Raw genomic sequence first — 14,455 nt, 5'->3', positions numbered from 1 at the left:
TTTGAGACCAGCTTGGTCAATATGGTGAAACTCCATCTCTACTAATAATACAAAAATTAGCTGGGTGTGGTGGCACGCACCTATAATCCCAGCTACTCGGAGGCTGAGGCACAAGAATCACTTGAACCTTGGAGACAGAGGTTGCAGTGAGCCAAGATTGTGCCACTACAATCCAGCCTGGACACAGTGACACTGTGTCTCAAAAAAAAAAAAAATTGCTAAAATGGAGATATTTAAATTTACAAACAACTAATAATAGCAGGAACATTATTTTCTTTTGAAGTTAAATATTTCTCTGAAATCTCCTTTATATTATTTAGCAAACTTTGATAGAAAAGCAAATATTATCCCAACCTGTTTTGAATATATTGGGATCCAAATTAATAAAATATTAATATATCTATTTTTTTTTAAAAAATAGGACCCTCCATTAAAACAATTTTTTTTCTAAGAGACAGGATCTTGCTATGTTACCCAGGCTGGTCTTCTTCCCTTTTCTCTTTTTTTTTCCCCAGGCTGGTCTTTAACACCTGGCCTCAAGCAATTCTCCTACCTTGGCCTCTCAAAGTGCTGGGATTACAGATTAAGCCACTGCACCCGGCCTAAAAAAAATTTTTTTTAGTAATAAATTGTTTTAATATAAAATTTTAAAAATTAGCCGGGTATGGTGGCACCCTGTAATCCCAGCTACTCAGGTGGCTGAGGCAGGAGAATCCCTTGAACCTGGGAGGCAGAGGTTGCACTGAGCCAAGATTGTGCCATTGCACAGCAGCCTGGGTAACAGTGAGACTCTGTCTTCAAAAAAAAAAAAAAAAAAAATTCTAAAATTTTAGTTGTATCCAATTTTCAAAGACAAATTACATTGCAGAGGAAGTGCATTACCCTTGAAAAAATTTTTCATCTCTTCTAAAAATAGAATCCAATTGGAAAAGGAAGTTATTAAAGTTGTTTCTATTCTTTTAAATAACTTTACAAAAAGTGGAAAATCAATTTTCTCTTTAGGACTACATCCAACTAACGAAACAGAATGTCTCTGAAAGTAATCAAAAGAAAACTTGAAAAATTCTATTTGGATATTTTTAAAACGCTGGTAGAGACTTTCTTCTGTTTTATAAGGTTAAGTACAAGTATGGCCAAAAGGCCGGGAGGAAGAATAAAACCCTGGGGATTCTTCGAATTCTACAATTCCACTTAACTATCGACATCCTCATATTGGTCTACTTTCTAAATGAAAAGACTAGTACTTAGCATAAGTCAACTGACATACCGACACATCTTCTACAGTGCCCAGCATGGTACACAGTAGATGGTGCCTTAAGTGAATGGCTGAATAATTTGAGTATATATTATAATAGAATATATATACATACACACATGTATGTGTACATCTATATATCAATTTATTCATCATGAACTTTAAGCTAAGTAGAATTTTCAAAAGAACAGAAAAACGTACATCTACCTACCTTGGATTTGTCTTAATATATTTTTTCCTTGCACATTTGCTCATTGTTAAGACATCTGTAATCAATGCTTTCCTCCTTTCCTGTTTTCTTTATTTATCCTGCAGTAAAATTATAATGTTGAATTGGGAGATCGTAACATTTCACTTCAAAAAACTCTCAAATTAAATTTTATTTAAATTAAAACCTCTCAAAACGAGGCCAGGAAGAATATTCTAATTTCTATAAAACTAAAAATAAAAAATAACTCCCCCCCCCCCAAAAAAACCAAAAGACTAGAAAGCTAAAAACAGCCCTGTACGGTTTTTTGTCAATCTTACTTCTACTGTATTTTTCTTATCTTCCTAGGGAAAAAAATTGACAAAACTTAAATGATAAACTATTTTTCTGATTATTTTCTACTGAAGAGAAAGCAGTGCTATCTAAATCATCTAACACTAAGTATAGCTCATAGGTATCAGCTCTATTTTTAAGAAGTAATGATCATTTAATAAAATTAATGAATTTATTATTTCCTTATATTTCACTCCAATGCAAAAAAATTTTCATTTACCTTAAATTCCAACTTGGGTTTTTATCAAAAAATTAAACTCCAAACAAAATAAGTTTATTCAAAATGTCCTTCTGATAGCCTTCAATCCATTAAAAAACCTAGTTTAGACACTGTAGCAATTAAACTCCCTTTATTTTTTTACTAATATCTTTAAAAATATATATTTGACATGTGGAAAGAAGTAAAACTGGCAAAGAAAAAGACAAAAGAACATTTGAGCCAGACATGGTGGCTCACACCTGTAATCCCAGCACTGCGGGAGGCTGAGGCAGCAGGTTTGCTTGAATCCAGGAGTTTGAGACAAGCCTTGGCAACACAGTGAGACCTTGTCTCTACAAGAAAACTGACCAGGTATGGTGGCACAGGTCTGGACTCCCAGCTACTCAGGAGGCTGAGGTGGGAGAATCACTTGAGCGCGGAAAGTTGAGGCTGCAATGGGCCATGTTTGCACCTCTGTACTCCAGCCTAGGAGACAGAGCAAGACCATTCACAGACCTAAACTCTTTTGAGACAGAGTCCCCAAAAAAAAAAAAAACAAAAAACTGAGAGTCCTTAATTTCTTTTAGAGCTGGAGAAAACAATTGTGCTCATCCCTAAGTAACCTCTAGATACCTCTGCCAGCAACAGCAGTGCTTAGACAGACGCATTGCTTTCAGAGTTCCCTCCTAAGGGTTCCTCTAAATGATGTCATATAATCCTGGTCAAATTTGGAACTGTAGGCAGCAGGCAGGTTTATCAAACCTCACTAAGGGCACTAAGGTGATGGTTACTACTGCTACCATGTGCCCCCAGCATAGGGACAAGAGACAGTAGGGCATTTGAACAGGCTCCTCACAAGAGGAACAAAAAGCAGAACTGATGCCATTCTGAGATCAAACCTCATTGTATGCTACACTAGCATTTTACGTAGGGACATCTTATGCTCCTTAACAACTGTATAACCCATTAGATGCCACCCCCTCATACTAGACACTGGGGCACTGCAGGAGACAGCTCTCCAGGAGCCTGCAATCTAAAGGCGGGCGCAGATATGTCAACAAAATAATAATAGCACTTGCACAATAATGATAATCACAGCACTATATCATAGAAAAAAGGCCAATTTCTGTATTTCACTTGGAAATATTTTGTTTTATTTGCTGAATAAGTAATACATTCTTGTGGTTCAAAACTTTAAAACTAGAAAAAGGTATTTAGAGAAGTCCAGGAACAGCCGCCCGCTTCCTCTTCCTAGAGGTAACCAGCACTGAAGAAAACACCAACTTCCGGCCATGGGAGCCACAAGATACCAAAGAGAAAAACTAGCCTCATACCCGAATAATGACAAGATAAACTTGACCCTGACTCAGGATGATCAGAGACTTACTTCATTCCAACTATTCTCCACAAGGTCACCAATGAACGCTTGCCTGCTTGCCAAATCTAAAAGGATGCTTTCTAGTCCCCATCTTCCTCAATACCCCTACAGCATTTCCCCCTCTATTTGAAACTTTGTCCTCTTTGAATTCTTTATGACATTACTTTCATGCTTTTCTTCCAAATTATCTAGCCTTTTGTTCTATCTTCTTTGGCTCATTTTTTTTTAATGTCTCTCTTTTCTTTTTTTTTTTTCCAGAAATAGGTATCACTATGTTGCCCAGGTCTCAAATTCCTAGCTTCAAGCAATCCTCCCACCATAGCCTCCCAAAGTGTTGGGATTACAGGCATGAGCCACTGTACTCAGCTCTCCAGTTATAATTTCTAAGCAGATCTCCTTATACCTAAACACCCAAAGGATACTGATATATCCTGTATACTACCAATCTACCAATTTTCTTTTTTCGGGGGGTGGTGGGCATTCTGGCAAAAACCGGAGAGCCTGCTAGACAAATTCTAAGAGCTGTAACACTTATATACTACCGATTTTCTACAGGAATAATTTTCTACAGGAATAAATTAAAACACATAATAAATTAAAACACATAATAAATTAAAACACTTATATACTACCAATTTTCTACAGGAATAATTTAAAAGTCCCATCTGCCAAGAGACTCTTAAGCTTTAGCTTTTAGAGCAGAAAGGCATATTTTAGTTTGTTATAGGCAAGTAATAACTTATAAGAAGAAATGAGACCCAAAATTATTTTGCCTGGTTATGGATTTCTCTGCTATATTTTGAAGGCCATCTAACACACTGATAAAAACTTTATTAGGTATGATTACAAAAACAACAGTTGGCATTCACCTTACTTTCACCAGTATGTTGCTCCATTCACCCTGTGATGCAACAGCTTCAATTAATTTTTCTTTCCTTTTTTTTTTTTTTTTTTTTTGAGACTGAGTCTTGCTCTGTCGCCCAGGCTGGAGTGCAGTGGCACCATCTCAGCTCACCGCAAAATCCACGTCCCAGGTTCAAGCAGTTCTCATGCCTCAGCCTCCCGAGTAGCTGGGATTACAGGCGCATGCCACCATGCTCGGCTAATTTTTGTATTTTTAGTAGAGATGGTGTTTCACCATTTTGGCCAGGCTGGTCTCGAACCTCTGACTTCAAGTGATCCGCCTGCCTCAGCCTCCCAAAGTGCTGGGATTACAGGCTTGAGCCATAATGCCAGGCTCAATTTCACTGCTGTCGGTATCCTTCAATATATAGCTTTCTATACAAATGATATTTAAAATATGTTCATTATGCTATAAAGGACATTTTGGGAACAAATGGTGAAATCTGAATATGGGATTATATATTACAGAGAGGGTAATAAAGCAAATGTTGGAAAATGCTCATATAATATAAGCAAACAAATACAATATGCTGATAGAGAAAAGATAGTATTAAATTAACACTTAAAAATGTTGAGGCCAGGCGCTGTGGCTCACCCCTGTAATCCCAGCACTCTTGAAGGCTGAGGCGGGCAGATCGCCTGAGGTCAAGAGTTCAAGACCAGTCTGGCCAACATGGCGAAACCCTGTCTCTACTAAAAATACAAAAAGTAGCCAGGCGTGGTGGCATGCGCCTGTAATCCCAGCTCCTTGGGAGGGTGAGGCAGGAGAACTGCTTGAACCCAAGAGGCAGAGGTTGCAGTGAGCCAAGATCGCGCCCCTGCACTCCAGCATGGGCAACAGAGCGAGACTCTCATTTAAAAAAAAAAAATTACAAAAATGAGCCAGCATGGTGATGTGCACCTATAATCCCAGCTTCTCTGGAGGCTGAGGCAAGAGAATCACTTGAACCCAGGAGGCGGAAATTGCAGTGAGCCAAGATAGCACCATTGCACTCCAGCCAGGGCAACAGAGCTGTCTTGAAAAAAAAAAAAAAAAAAAAAAAAAAAAAAACTTTTACCTGCTGTGGTTACATTAATACCTTAATGTAACTTTTCTGGAAAAACTAGGTATATATAAGAATTAAACTTCTTGGGCAAGTTTACTAGAATACCAAAGTTTACTTAACCAATTTCCAGCTCTCCATATTAACAGTGTTCTCCACTCCTGTGAAGCCTACAGTATAGCTAATGCCCACCACAGTTCTCTAGTGTGCCCAGGCACTTATGTTCACTCCAACAGGGAGGGGTGCTTACCAAGAGTTAGTTGTGTTTGTCACCAAACCTGATTGTGCCAGCCACACTTGTTGCAATTTTGTAATTTTGTTAAACTGTACATTAGATGAAATGACTAAGTAGATTAAATGATTCAAAAAGAGAACTGTTTCTCTGAAGACTAAGTTGAATGCTTTGGAAAGACAATAAACACAGTTTTGCTTTTTCTGCTTTAAAAAAAACTGCTTTTGGACAGGCGCCATGGCTCACGCCTGTAATCCCAGCATTTTCGGAGGCCAAGGTGAGTGGATTACATGAGGTCAGGAGTTCGAGACCAGCCTGGCCAACATGGTAAAACCCTATCTCTGCAAAAAATACAGAAATTAGCCAGGCACGGTGGCAGGCACCTGTAATCCCAGCTACTTGGGAGGCTGAGGCAGGAGAATCTGGGAGGCGAAGGCTGCAGTGAGCCGAGATTGCTCCATTGCACTCCAACCTGGGTGACACAGTGAGACTCTGTCTCAAAAAAAAAAAAAAAAAAAAAAAAAAAAAAAAAAAAAAAAATCTGCTTTTGGACTAGATATTACAATTGGAGATAACTATGACTTACAGGAAATATTAAATTAAGAATTCTTTATAAGACACTTGCCAAACAATCTAAGTTCTTACTCCACTTTCAAAAACCCAAAAATGTAAACTGTAAATTATGCATTATTGAGATGGTTTCTAAAAGAAAGGCTAAAAAAGAAAAAGAATAAGAAAACCTGAAAGCACTGCAACTAGCATACCCAAAAGAAAAAGAAAAGAATGTGGAACAAAAGGTATCATACCTTTTACAGAAGCAGGAAGAGAAAGACAACACAGAGAAATACAATCTGTTTATTTGGTTCTGTGATGAAGCAAGGTTTTAGTTCTTTGCAAAAGTAGATATCCATAGGTTAACTGTAATTTAAGTAGCAAGAGCAATAAAGTTTGAAAGATAAAGGAGAATATGAAGCTCATATTGTAAAGTTGGTCCTTCTCAACCAAGTCGATTAAAAAATTAAGAGAAGGTGGGACTAGTTATAAGAGAAATAATTCCAAACAGCCACATAGCTGCAATTGACAGGGATGAGACTATGGTTATGCATTTTAGGGGAAGATGAGTACAGGAAAAACAATGGGAGAAAGCAGTACCATGAAATTACACCATTGGTCTTATACTCTTTATGAAGCAAAGTAACAGTAACTTTCAAAAAATAATCTTTACACTTTCATGTAAAAACAGAATAGCCAAGAGGGATACTCGTAAATAAATATTCCAAACACTTGTAAATGTCTTTAATATTTCAAACATGAATTATACATAAATTCACGAGGCCCTCTAATATAGATTCACGGCTACTCCAATTTAATTGCTTGAGACACCTGTTATTATTTAAGTAATCTTAACTCTTTACTAAAATCACTAAAGGATTAGCTATTCAGTAAGTGTCTCTTTCAATTCATTTCCCACATGCTGCCTGCTTTTGGCCATTTCACAGTAAATGAACTACAGAATGGGCTGCTGAGGAGGAAATGAAAAGTGAAATTCAAATAATCATGGCCTGTCTCCATCCTTTCAAACACCTCCCTCCCCCGCCACCACCACTTCATATGAAACCAATTTCTTTTTCTTTTTTTTTTTTTTGAGACTCAAGTCTTGCTCTGTCACCCAGGATGGAGTGCAGTAGCACGATCTCGGCTCACTGCAACCTCCGACTCCCGGGTTCAAGCGATTCTCCTGCCTCAGCCTCCTGAGTAGCTGGGATTACAGGTGCGAGCCACCATGCCCAGCTAATTTTTGTATTTTTAGTAGAGATGGGGTTTCACCATGTTTGGTCAGGCTGGTCTCCTGATCTGCCCGCCTCGGCCTCCCAAAGCACTGGGATTACAGGCGTGAGCCACCGCACCCGGCCAATGTGAAACCAAATTTTTAAACTTTTGAAGGAGTTACTTGCTTGACTAGAATCACTGTAAGGTTGTTTTGTTTTGTTTTCAATAGCATGCTTCTTTACTGCACATTAAGTACATCTGAAAACACATATCTATGTATTAAGTATAAATGTATTAACTACTAGATAGTAAATCTGACAAAGGCAATAAACTACCTCAATTAGCTTAAGATCAGAAAAAAGAATTTTACCATTATTTTACTCACCTAGATTGGTCCTATCTTACACATCTGAACAAAACCTGTATCTTTCTAAGTGCAGAAACATGCCTAATTTTACTCCTCCAGAAATTTTAAGAGTAAAAACATTCCAAGCACCCATATTCAGTAATGTGGGTCTTTATGTGTGATACAGTTGTCATAATTCCAAAGTGGATACTTTCACCATAATCAGTGCTAAGATATAAATTCCAGTTAAAAACATTTCTAGGCCAAAAAAAATCATTTTTTGTGCTATCAATAAAAAAATTGAGATTAAGAATATAAACAAAACTATCTGCTATTTTGCTATTCTAAGTTGGATGATTTAAGTCTGCTATGTTTAAAAAAATACACAAAAAAAAACCTTTACTAAGATAACTTTAAAGACACTGAGTTTATTTTGTGAAATTCTCAGGGAAAATATTAGCATCACATTAGCTCCACTCTTAATCGTTCACAGGATTTTATTAGTATCTTGACATTTAAATGGCCTGGTTATACTACTGTTTAGAAAACATGCACAAAGATGTTTCTCATTTGTGGAGATCTGAGAGGCTTCAAAAAAGTCTGACAAGAGGATGAGTTGCTAGTAAGATTTTCTTAGAGGTAAGCATCCTTCCTGACCAACGAGATGGTTATTTAAGCAGTCTTTAAGCAAAACTATCATATAGTTTTATAGCCTATGCATTTCCTCTACTTATAAAAACTACTTCACACACACGTTGCCAGTAATTTCCTCTATCACTCCTAGGAAGGCCTGTCATGAAATGTGCAAATAGATATCATTTTACTTTGTAAACCTTGCTATAACTGAATTAGTTATGCTTCACTTAATAATGGGGATACATTCTTAGAAATATTAGGCAACTTCATTCTGCGAACATTGAAAACTGCTCTTAAACAAACCTAGATGGCACAACCGACTACACACCTATGCCAAATGGGATAGCCTGTTGCTCCTAGGCTACAAAACCTGTACAGCATGTTACTGTACTATATACTGCAGACGATTAGAACACAGTGGAATGTATTTGTGTGTCTAAACATACCTAAACATAGAAAAGGTAATACTCTGCCCTCTGACATTAGGACAGCTAGGACATAACTAGGTAACAGGAATTCTTCAGCTCCATTATAATCTTATGGGATATATGTGGTCCATCATTGAACAAAACATCATTATTCAGTGCAGTAAGACTTAAGGCATTTCCATAAGTAGTATCAAGAAAAATTTCCACTAATGATATCCTTAGGTTTTCTTCTTTGTTCTTGCTTATTCTCTACTGGATATACAGTATCAGAAAATGAAAACCTATGAGTAAAAGCATTTATTCTTAAGAACATCACAGTCTTTATCGTGGAGTTCCCATTGCAAAAGGCATTTAAAATGTATTGTCTAAAAGGAGATTATTAACATAATTATTTAAAATGTTCATTTCTACCTATTGTGTAATGAGATACATTTTTCCTTAAAATTTTTTTTTTTTTTTTTTTTTTTTTTTGAGACTGAGTTTGGCTCTTGTTGCCCAGGCTGGAATGCAATGGCTTGATCTTGGCTCACTGCACCCTCTGCCTCCGGGGTTCAAGCAATTCTCCAGTCTCAGCCTCCCAAGTAGCCACAATTACAGGCATGGGCCACCATGCCCGGCTAATTTTGTATTTTTAGTAGAGACGGGGTTTCTCCATGTTGGTTAGGCTGGTCTTGAACTCCTGACCTCAGGCGATCCGCCTGCCTCAGCCTCCCAAAATGCTGGGATTACAGGCGTGAGCCACCATGCCTGGCCTAAACTGGATTTTTAAGTTCCTGTGTTGATAATATCAAAACTGTATTCAATGTACAATAATAACTATTTTCAAAGCTGACTTTTACATATGGAATCCATCCATTTACTTAAGTAGAAACAATAAAATTCGATATTTCAGGCTTATTTCCTTATCAATCAATGTTGGTAAGGAAATATAAAAATATCAATGGTTGTAAAACTGCTCTAAAAAATAACGTCTCTCAATGGTTCAGCTATTAAGTGCACTGTTCAGTTTTATTTTAAGAAGTCTATCTAAAAGGAACAGGACATTTGAGAGCTTTTCAGTAAGAATATCCACTTCAACAATAAACCTAGCTCAACCTTCTGGCCCAATACTTAATTTGCAGGGAATACAACTTGGGAGAAAAAGGATCAGAAATATACGTCTATGTTGGTAAAGATTCAGTCAGGATTCCTTATATATGTTAATAATTCAAAACTCTTCCCTACTTTTCATGAAGTGGTCATAACCCTAAGCAAGATTTTGTGTTTTGATTAGGCAGTGACTCACCTGAGTAGGAAACTGGAATACAGCCTATTAACTATGGATTCCAGAGTTTAAAATTCAGAAAGAAGAAGTAAATTTAATTAACTTTCAGGGACAATGCAAAAACAAAAAGACTAAAAATAAAAATGTCCTCTGTTTACGCATTCAATAAAAATTTATTCATATACTGTCACCAAAATATGTACACAAAACATCACCGTAATTACAACTTCGCAATCACCAAAATGATTCCATATCCGTCACCAACTCACTGGGAAAGTAAGTGTTATATTCATCTATTTACAGATTCGCCAAAGTTGTGTGAATACTGACAATGCTTTAAGTGTTTACTCATTCAGGATCAAAACCATTTTAATATGTTAAAATTGTGTTGGGATCAATACATAGTTCTTTAAACATCAGTTTTAATACTTAGCATTTATTGGCCAAAACATATTGTGTGCAATTTGCCTTCCTTTGGGAAAAAAATTACTTTAGATTGAAAGACTTTAAGACTACTATGACTTAGGAAGGGAAAGTTTATCCAAAAAAAGAATCAAGACTAGGAAAAAAAGGCCGGGAGCGGTGGCTCATGCCTGTAATCCCAGCACTTTGGGAGGCCGACGCGGGCGGATCACGAGGTCAGGAGATCGAGACCATCCTGGCTAACACTGTGAAACCCCGTTTCTACTAAAAATACAAAAAATTAGCCAGGCGTGGTGGCGGGCGCCTGTAGTCCCAGCTACTCAGGAGGCTGGGGCAGGAGAATGGCGTGAACCCAGGAGGCGGAGCTTGCAGTGAGCTGAGAGCGGACCACTGCACTCCAGCCTGGGCGACAGAGCCAGACCCCGTCTTAAAAAAAAAAAAAAAAAAAAAAAAAAAAAAAAAAAAGACTAGGAAAAAAACGTGGCGCTCAAAGCAAAAAACAAAAAAACAACAAATAAAAAACAGCGTGGTTTATTCATGTAATCTGATGCAATGTTCACAGCGGACCTCTCACTGTTCAATCTAGATCTTTGTTTCAAGGGAAAGGTACACCCTCATCTGCCCGGCAAATTAAGTAGAAAGGAAACTGAGTCACGTACGTAAGCCACAGTGTTAAAGCAGCTCTTTCAATTTCAGTGACACTTTGAGACTGGCCCTGTAAGTCCCAATTTCTTAAAATGTGATTACAAACTCACCGCTGCTTCACTGAGCAGCATGCAGGAAACCCCTAAGTGATTTCAAACTCAGGTATCTGATATACAAATAAAACGCAACAGGATCAAGAAACATGCGAGGCCAGGCGCGGCGGCTCACGCCTGTAATCCCAGCACTTTGGGAGGCCGAGGTGGGTGGAAGGTCAGGAGTTCGAGACCAGCCTGACCAACATGGTAAAACCCTATCTCTACTAAAAATACAAAAATTAGCAGGCGTGGTGGCGCATGCCTGTAATCCCAGCTACTCGGGAGGCTGAGGCAAGAGAATCGCTTGAACCCAGGAGGCAGAGGCTGCAGTGAGCCGAGATCATGCCCCTGCATTCCAGCCTGGGTAACAGCAAGACTCCGTCTCAAAAAAAAAAAAAAAGTATGTTTAATAATGTGTTTATTCCCCAGATTCAACAGGCTCTGGAAACCTTACCAGATGGCCCTAAAAAGGCAAGACTCAGGCAGAAGGGAAAATGCGCCTTCCGAGAGCGGTCGCGGCTCTGCCCTTCCCACTCCTGAGACTGCCCGCGCCCGGGACCGAATGACTCAGCTGTGAGGCCCTCCGGCCCAGGTTTTGGGGGAAAACGGGCTGCGTCCGCTTTCGTCTAAACTGCGCTCGTAAAGTGGGGCAGAGGCGCTGGGGGCACTGAAATCCGAGGTCCTTACTTCTGGATTCCTTTTCCTTTTCCGAGTTAAACCGCTCCCCTGAGCCGCACGGCTCTCTCAGGGAGGATTTTCCAACTCGTCCCAAGTTCGCGAGGAGGTAGGCGGGTCCCGGGGCAGCTGAGCGGACGAAGCGGGCGTGGGGCGGCGAGCCAGCGGCCTCGGGGGCGCCGAGCGAGGGGCCGCGTCAGGTGAACTCCCGGCTGCCCCGCCAGTCCTTGGCCCGGCCCCGGGGTCCCGGCCCGCCGCCCACGGCTCCGCTCGGCCTCTGCTGCTCCACCGCACCCGGCTCCGCTCCGCCTCCTGCCTCCACCTCCGCCTCCTGCGCCGCGTCGCCCGCTGCTGGGTCTCGGGGCCGGAGCCGACGCACCACTTACCCGCCGCAAAGGGATTTACGTAGCGGACCTCGTCACTGATTACGGACGCGAGGAGGTGGAGACGGCGAGCCCGACCGCCGCTCAGCAGCGGCGCCGCCGCCCAGCAACCCGGAGCCGGCAGCGGCCCCACGTAGTCCTCACGTCAGCTGTGATGCGGTAGCCGCGGCCTCCCTGCCGACCCCGGACCAAAAGTAGCGCTGCAGCCGACCGAACCGCTTCCTCCCGCGCCGTCCTCCCCTCCCCCACGCCGGGACGGCCTCCCGGGGGAGGCCCCGAGGAAAAAAATCCAGGCTCGAACTCCGCCCCCTGCCGGCCGCCAGCAGGAGTGAAGCGCCACAATCCAACAATGAAATGGAACCGGGGAGGGGCGGCGGGAAGGTGCGGGTCAGGGGGCGGGGCCTAGGGATAGGGAGAAGGTCAGGGGGCGGGGCCAAGAGGAGGAACTAGCCTGGAGGTGGGGCGGAAGGTAGGGGCGGGGACAAGGCTGGAAACCGGAAGCTGCCCGTGCCGCGCCGCGCGTGCGCCAGAAATCCAATGACTTGTCAGCCAGAGTAACGGCTGTCGTCAGGTCTTCAGGGTCTCGAGGTCGGTTTCTTCCTAACGCCGCCAACCCCAAGCTAAGGTCCGCGAGCGTCTCACCTCTGTCCAGGCTGGGCTGCAGTGGCGTGGTCTCGGCTCTCTGCAACCTCTATCTCCCCAGGCTCAAGCGATCCTCCGGCCTCAGCCTCCTGAGTAGCTGGGACTGCAGGCGTGCTTCTTCTGACTTCTAAAAGCTGTGTACATACCTTGACTAGTGGCCCATTTCCTCCATCTTCACAGCCAGTCACAGCTGATTGAGTCCTTCTCCAAAAGAAGCTTGAGCTCCTGAGACAATTCACCTGCTTCTTAGGGTCATTTATTGCAGTTTATCCCAGTATTTGACTGGAAATGGTCCGCATGCTGGGCCCGTTGGCTCGGGCCTGTAATCCCAACACTTCGGGAGGCCAAGGTGGGAGGATCGCTTGAGCCCAGGAGACCAGCCTAGGGAACACAGTGAGACTTCATCTCTTTTTTTTTTTTTTAGATTAGAAAGGTCGGCCGGGGGCTCACGCCTGTAATCCCAGCATTTTTGGGAGGCAGACATGGGCAGATCACCTGAGGTCAGGAGCAGCCTGGCCAACATGGTGAAACCCCATCTCTACTAAAAATACAAAAATTAGCTAGGAGTGGTGGCAGACGCCTGTAGTCCCAGCTAGTTGGGAGGCTGAGGCAGGAGAATCGCTTGAACCTGGGAGGTCAAGGCTGCAGTGAGCTGAGATCGTTCCACTGCACTCCAGTCTGGGTGACAGAGCAAGGCTCCATCTCAAAAATAAAAAAAGTAATGTGATATCAGGAATAAAGAATAGCAGCATGGTTATAGAGTACAGTAGGTCCTCACTTAACGATAGGTTCTTAGAAATCATGGCTTTAAGCCAAACAACTTACAGCAGGTCCACAAAAAAATTTTCATTCAGTGTTGTTTTCATTTCGTTATAATATTGATGATAACAAAAATCGGTTTCCTTGTACGTTGTTTCACTGAAAACCAGTTTCTAAGAAGCTATTGACAATGTTAAGTGAGGATTTATTATTTCATATCAGTTACTGTAGTGTCAGAGTGTTTTCATAATTTTCACTGAGCAGGACTTAATCTAAATCCAATCTGAACCTTTGTTCAAATCTAATTTTCATAGGTCAAAGGGAATGTATCCACAACAATTGTCTCTGTAACAGGAGTTCATATGAATCAAAAAGAATCAAAGGAATGGCAATTTCTTATTTGCAAAGTATTTGCTCTACGGTTTCCTTTCTTGCCAGTATTTTACTCCCATATGTATGTAGTCTTAATTATAAAGTTCAGAAAGCACAACCCATATTTTTTTGTTCATCTGTTTTTTTACAAAGATCAATACTGGAGGTGAGATACACATACTTACAAGCCCATCAGTTCATGGCCTCTGCTATCCCCTTGCTGTAAGATGTAACAGACTTAAAAACCATGCAGTTGGATCTGGGTTTAAATGTATGCTTGTTAGCTGTGGGCAAGTGTCATATCCTCTTAGGGGAAGCATAAGGTTTTTAAATGGGAAGAAAAATAGTACCTACCTGTTAGGATTATTATAGATTTTAAAAAATATCTGCCATAAGATAAATACTTAAAAACCTACTCATGTTTACGTTAGTCCAGTGTCTAGCTTTTGGGGCTCCTCACCTAGGT

At 41.0% G+C, this 14,455-nt stretch overlaps 1 protein-coding gene and 1 non-coding gene across 15 annotated transcripts in view; both read right to left on the bottom strand.

The window, feature by feature from the left end:
• Positions 1-12,725, bottom strand: part of CREM (cAMP responsive element modulator) — an 87,770-nt gene extending 75,045 nt beyond the window's left edge. For 8 of the 14 annotated variants that reach the window (XM_063607348.1, XM_055092634.2, XM_034930294.3 and 5 more), the window contains exons 1-2: positions 12,220-12,725; positions 1,467-1,564 (exon numbers count right to left, since the gene is read on the bottom strand). In XM_063607348.1, coding sequence (XP_063463418.1) covers positions 1,467-1,510 — 44 coding nt within the window. In that variant the 5' untranslated portion in view covers positions 1,511-1,564; positions 12,220-12,725. Of the gene's footprint in view, positions 1-1,466; positions 1,565-11,845; positions 12,176-12,219 lie in introns of those variants that run through there. The other 6 variants (XM_008967588.6, XM_034930295.3, XM_063607346.1 and 3 more) reach the window with 5 other exon arrangements.
• On the bottom strand, positions 3,847-3,906 carry LOC112441066 (U7 small nuclear RNA). The gene has a single exon (XR_003029047.1). It is a non-coding gene; the product is annotated as a U7 small nuclear RNA (small nuclear RNA).
• Positions 12,726-14,455: the final 1,730 nt, after the last annotated feature.

This window comes from Pan paniscus, chromosome 8 (genome assembly GCF_029289425.2).
Source record: "Pan paniscus chromosome 8, NHGRI_mPanPan1-v2.0_pri, whole genome shotgun sequence".
Classification (NCBI taxonomy): domain Eukaryota; kingdom Metazoa; phylum Chordata; class Mammalia; order Primates; family Hominidae; genus Pan; species Pan paniscus.
Note: the sequence above shows the minus strand (reverse complement) of the source record. Positions and strands in the feature narration are given on the sequence as shown.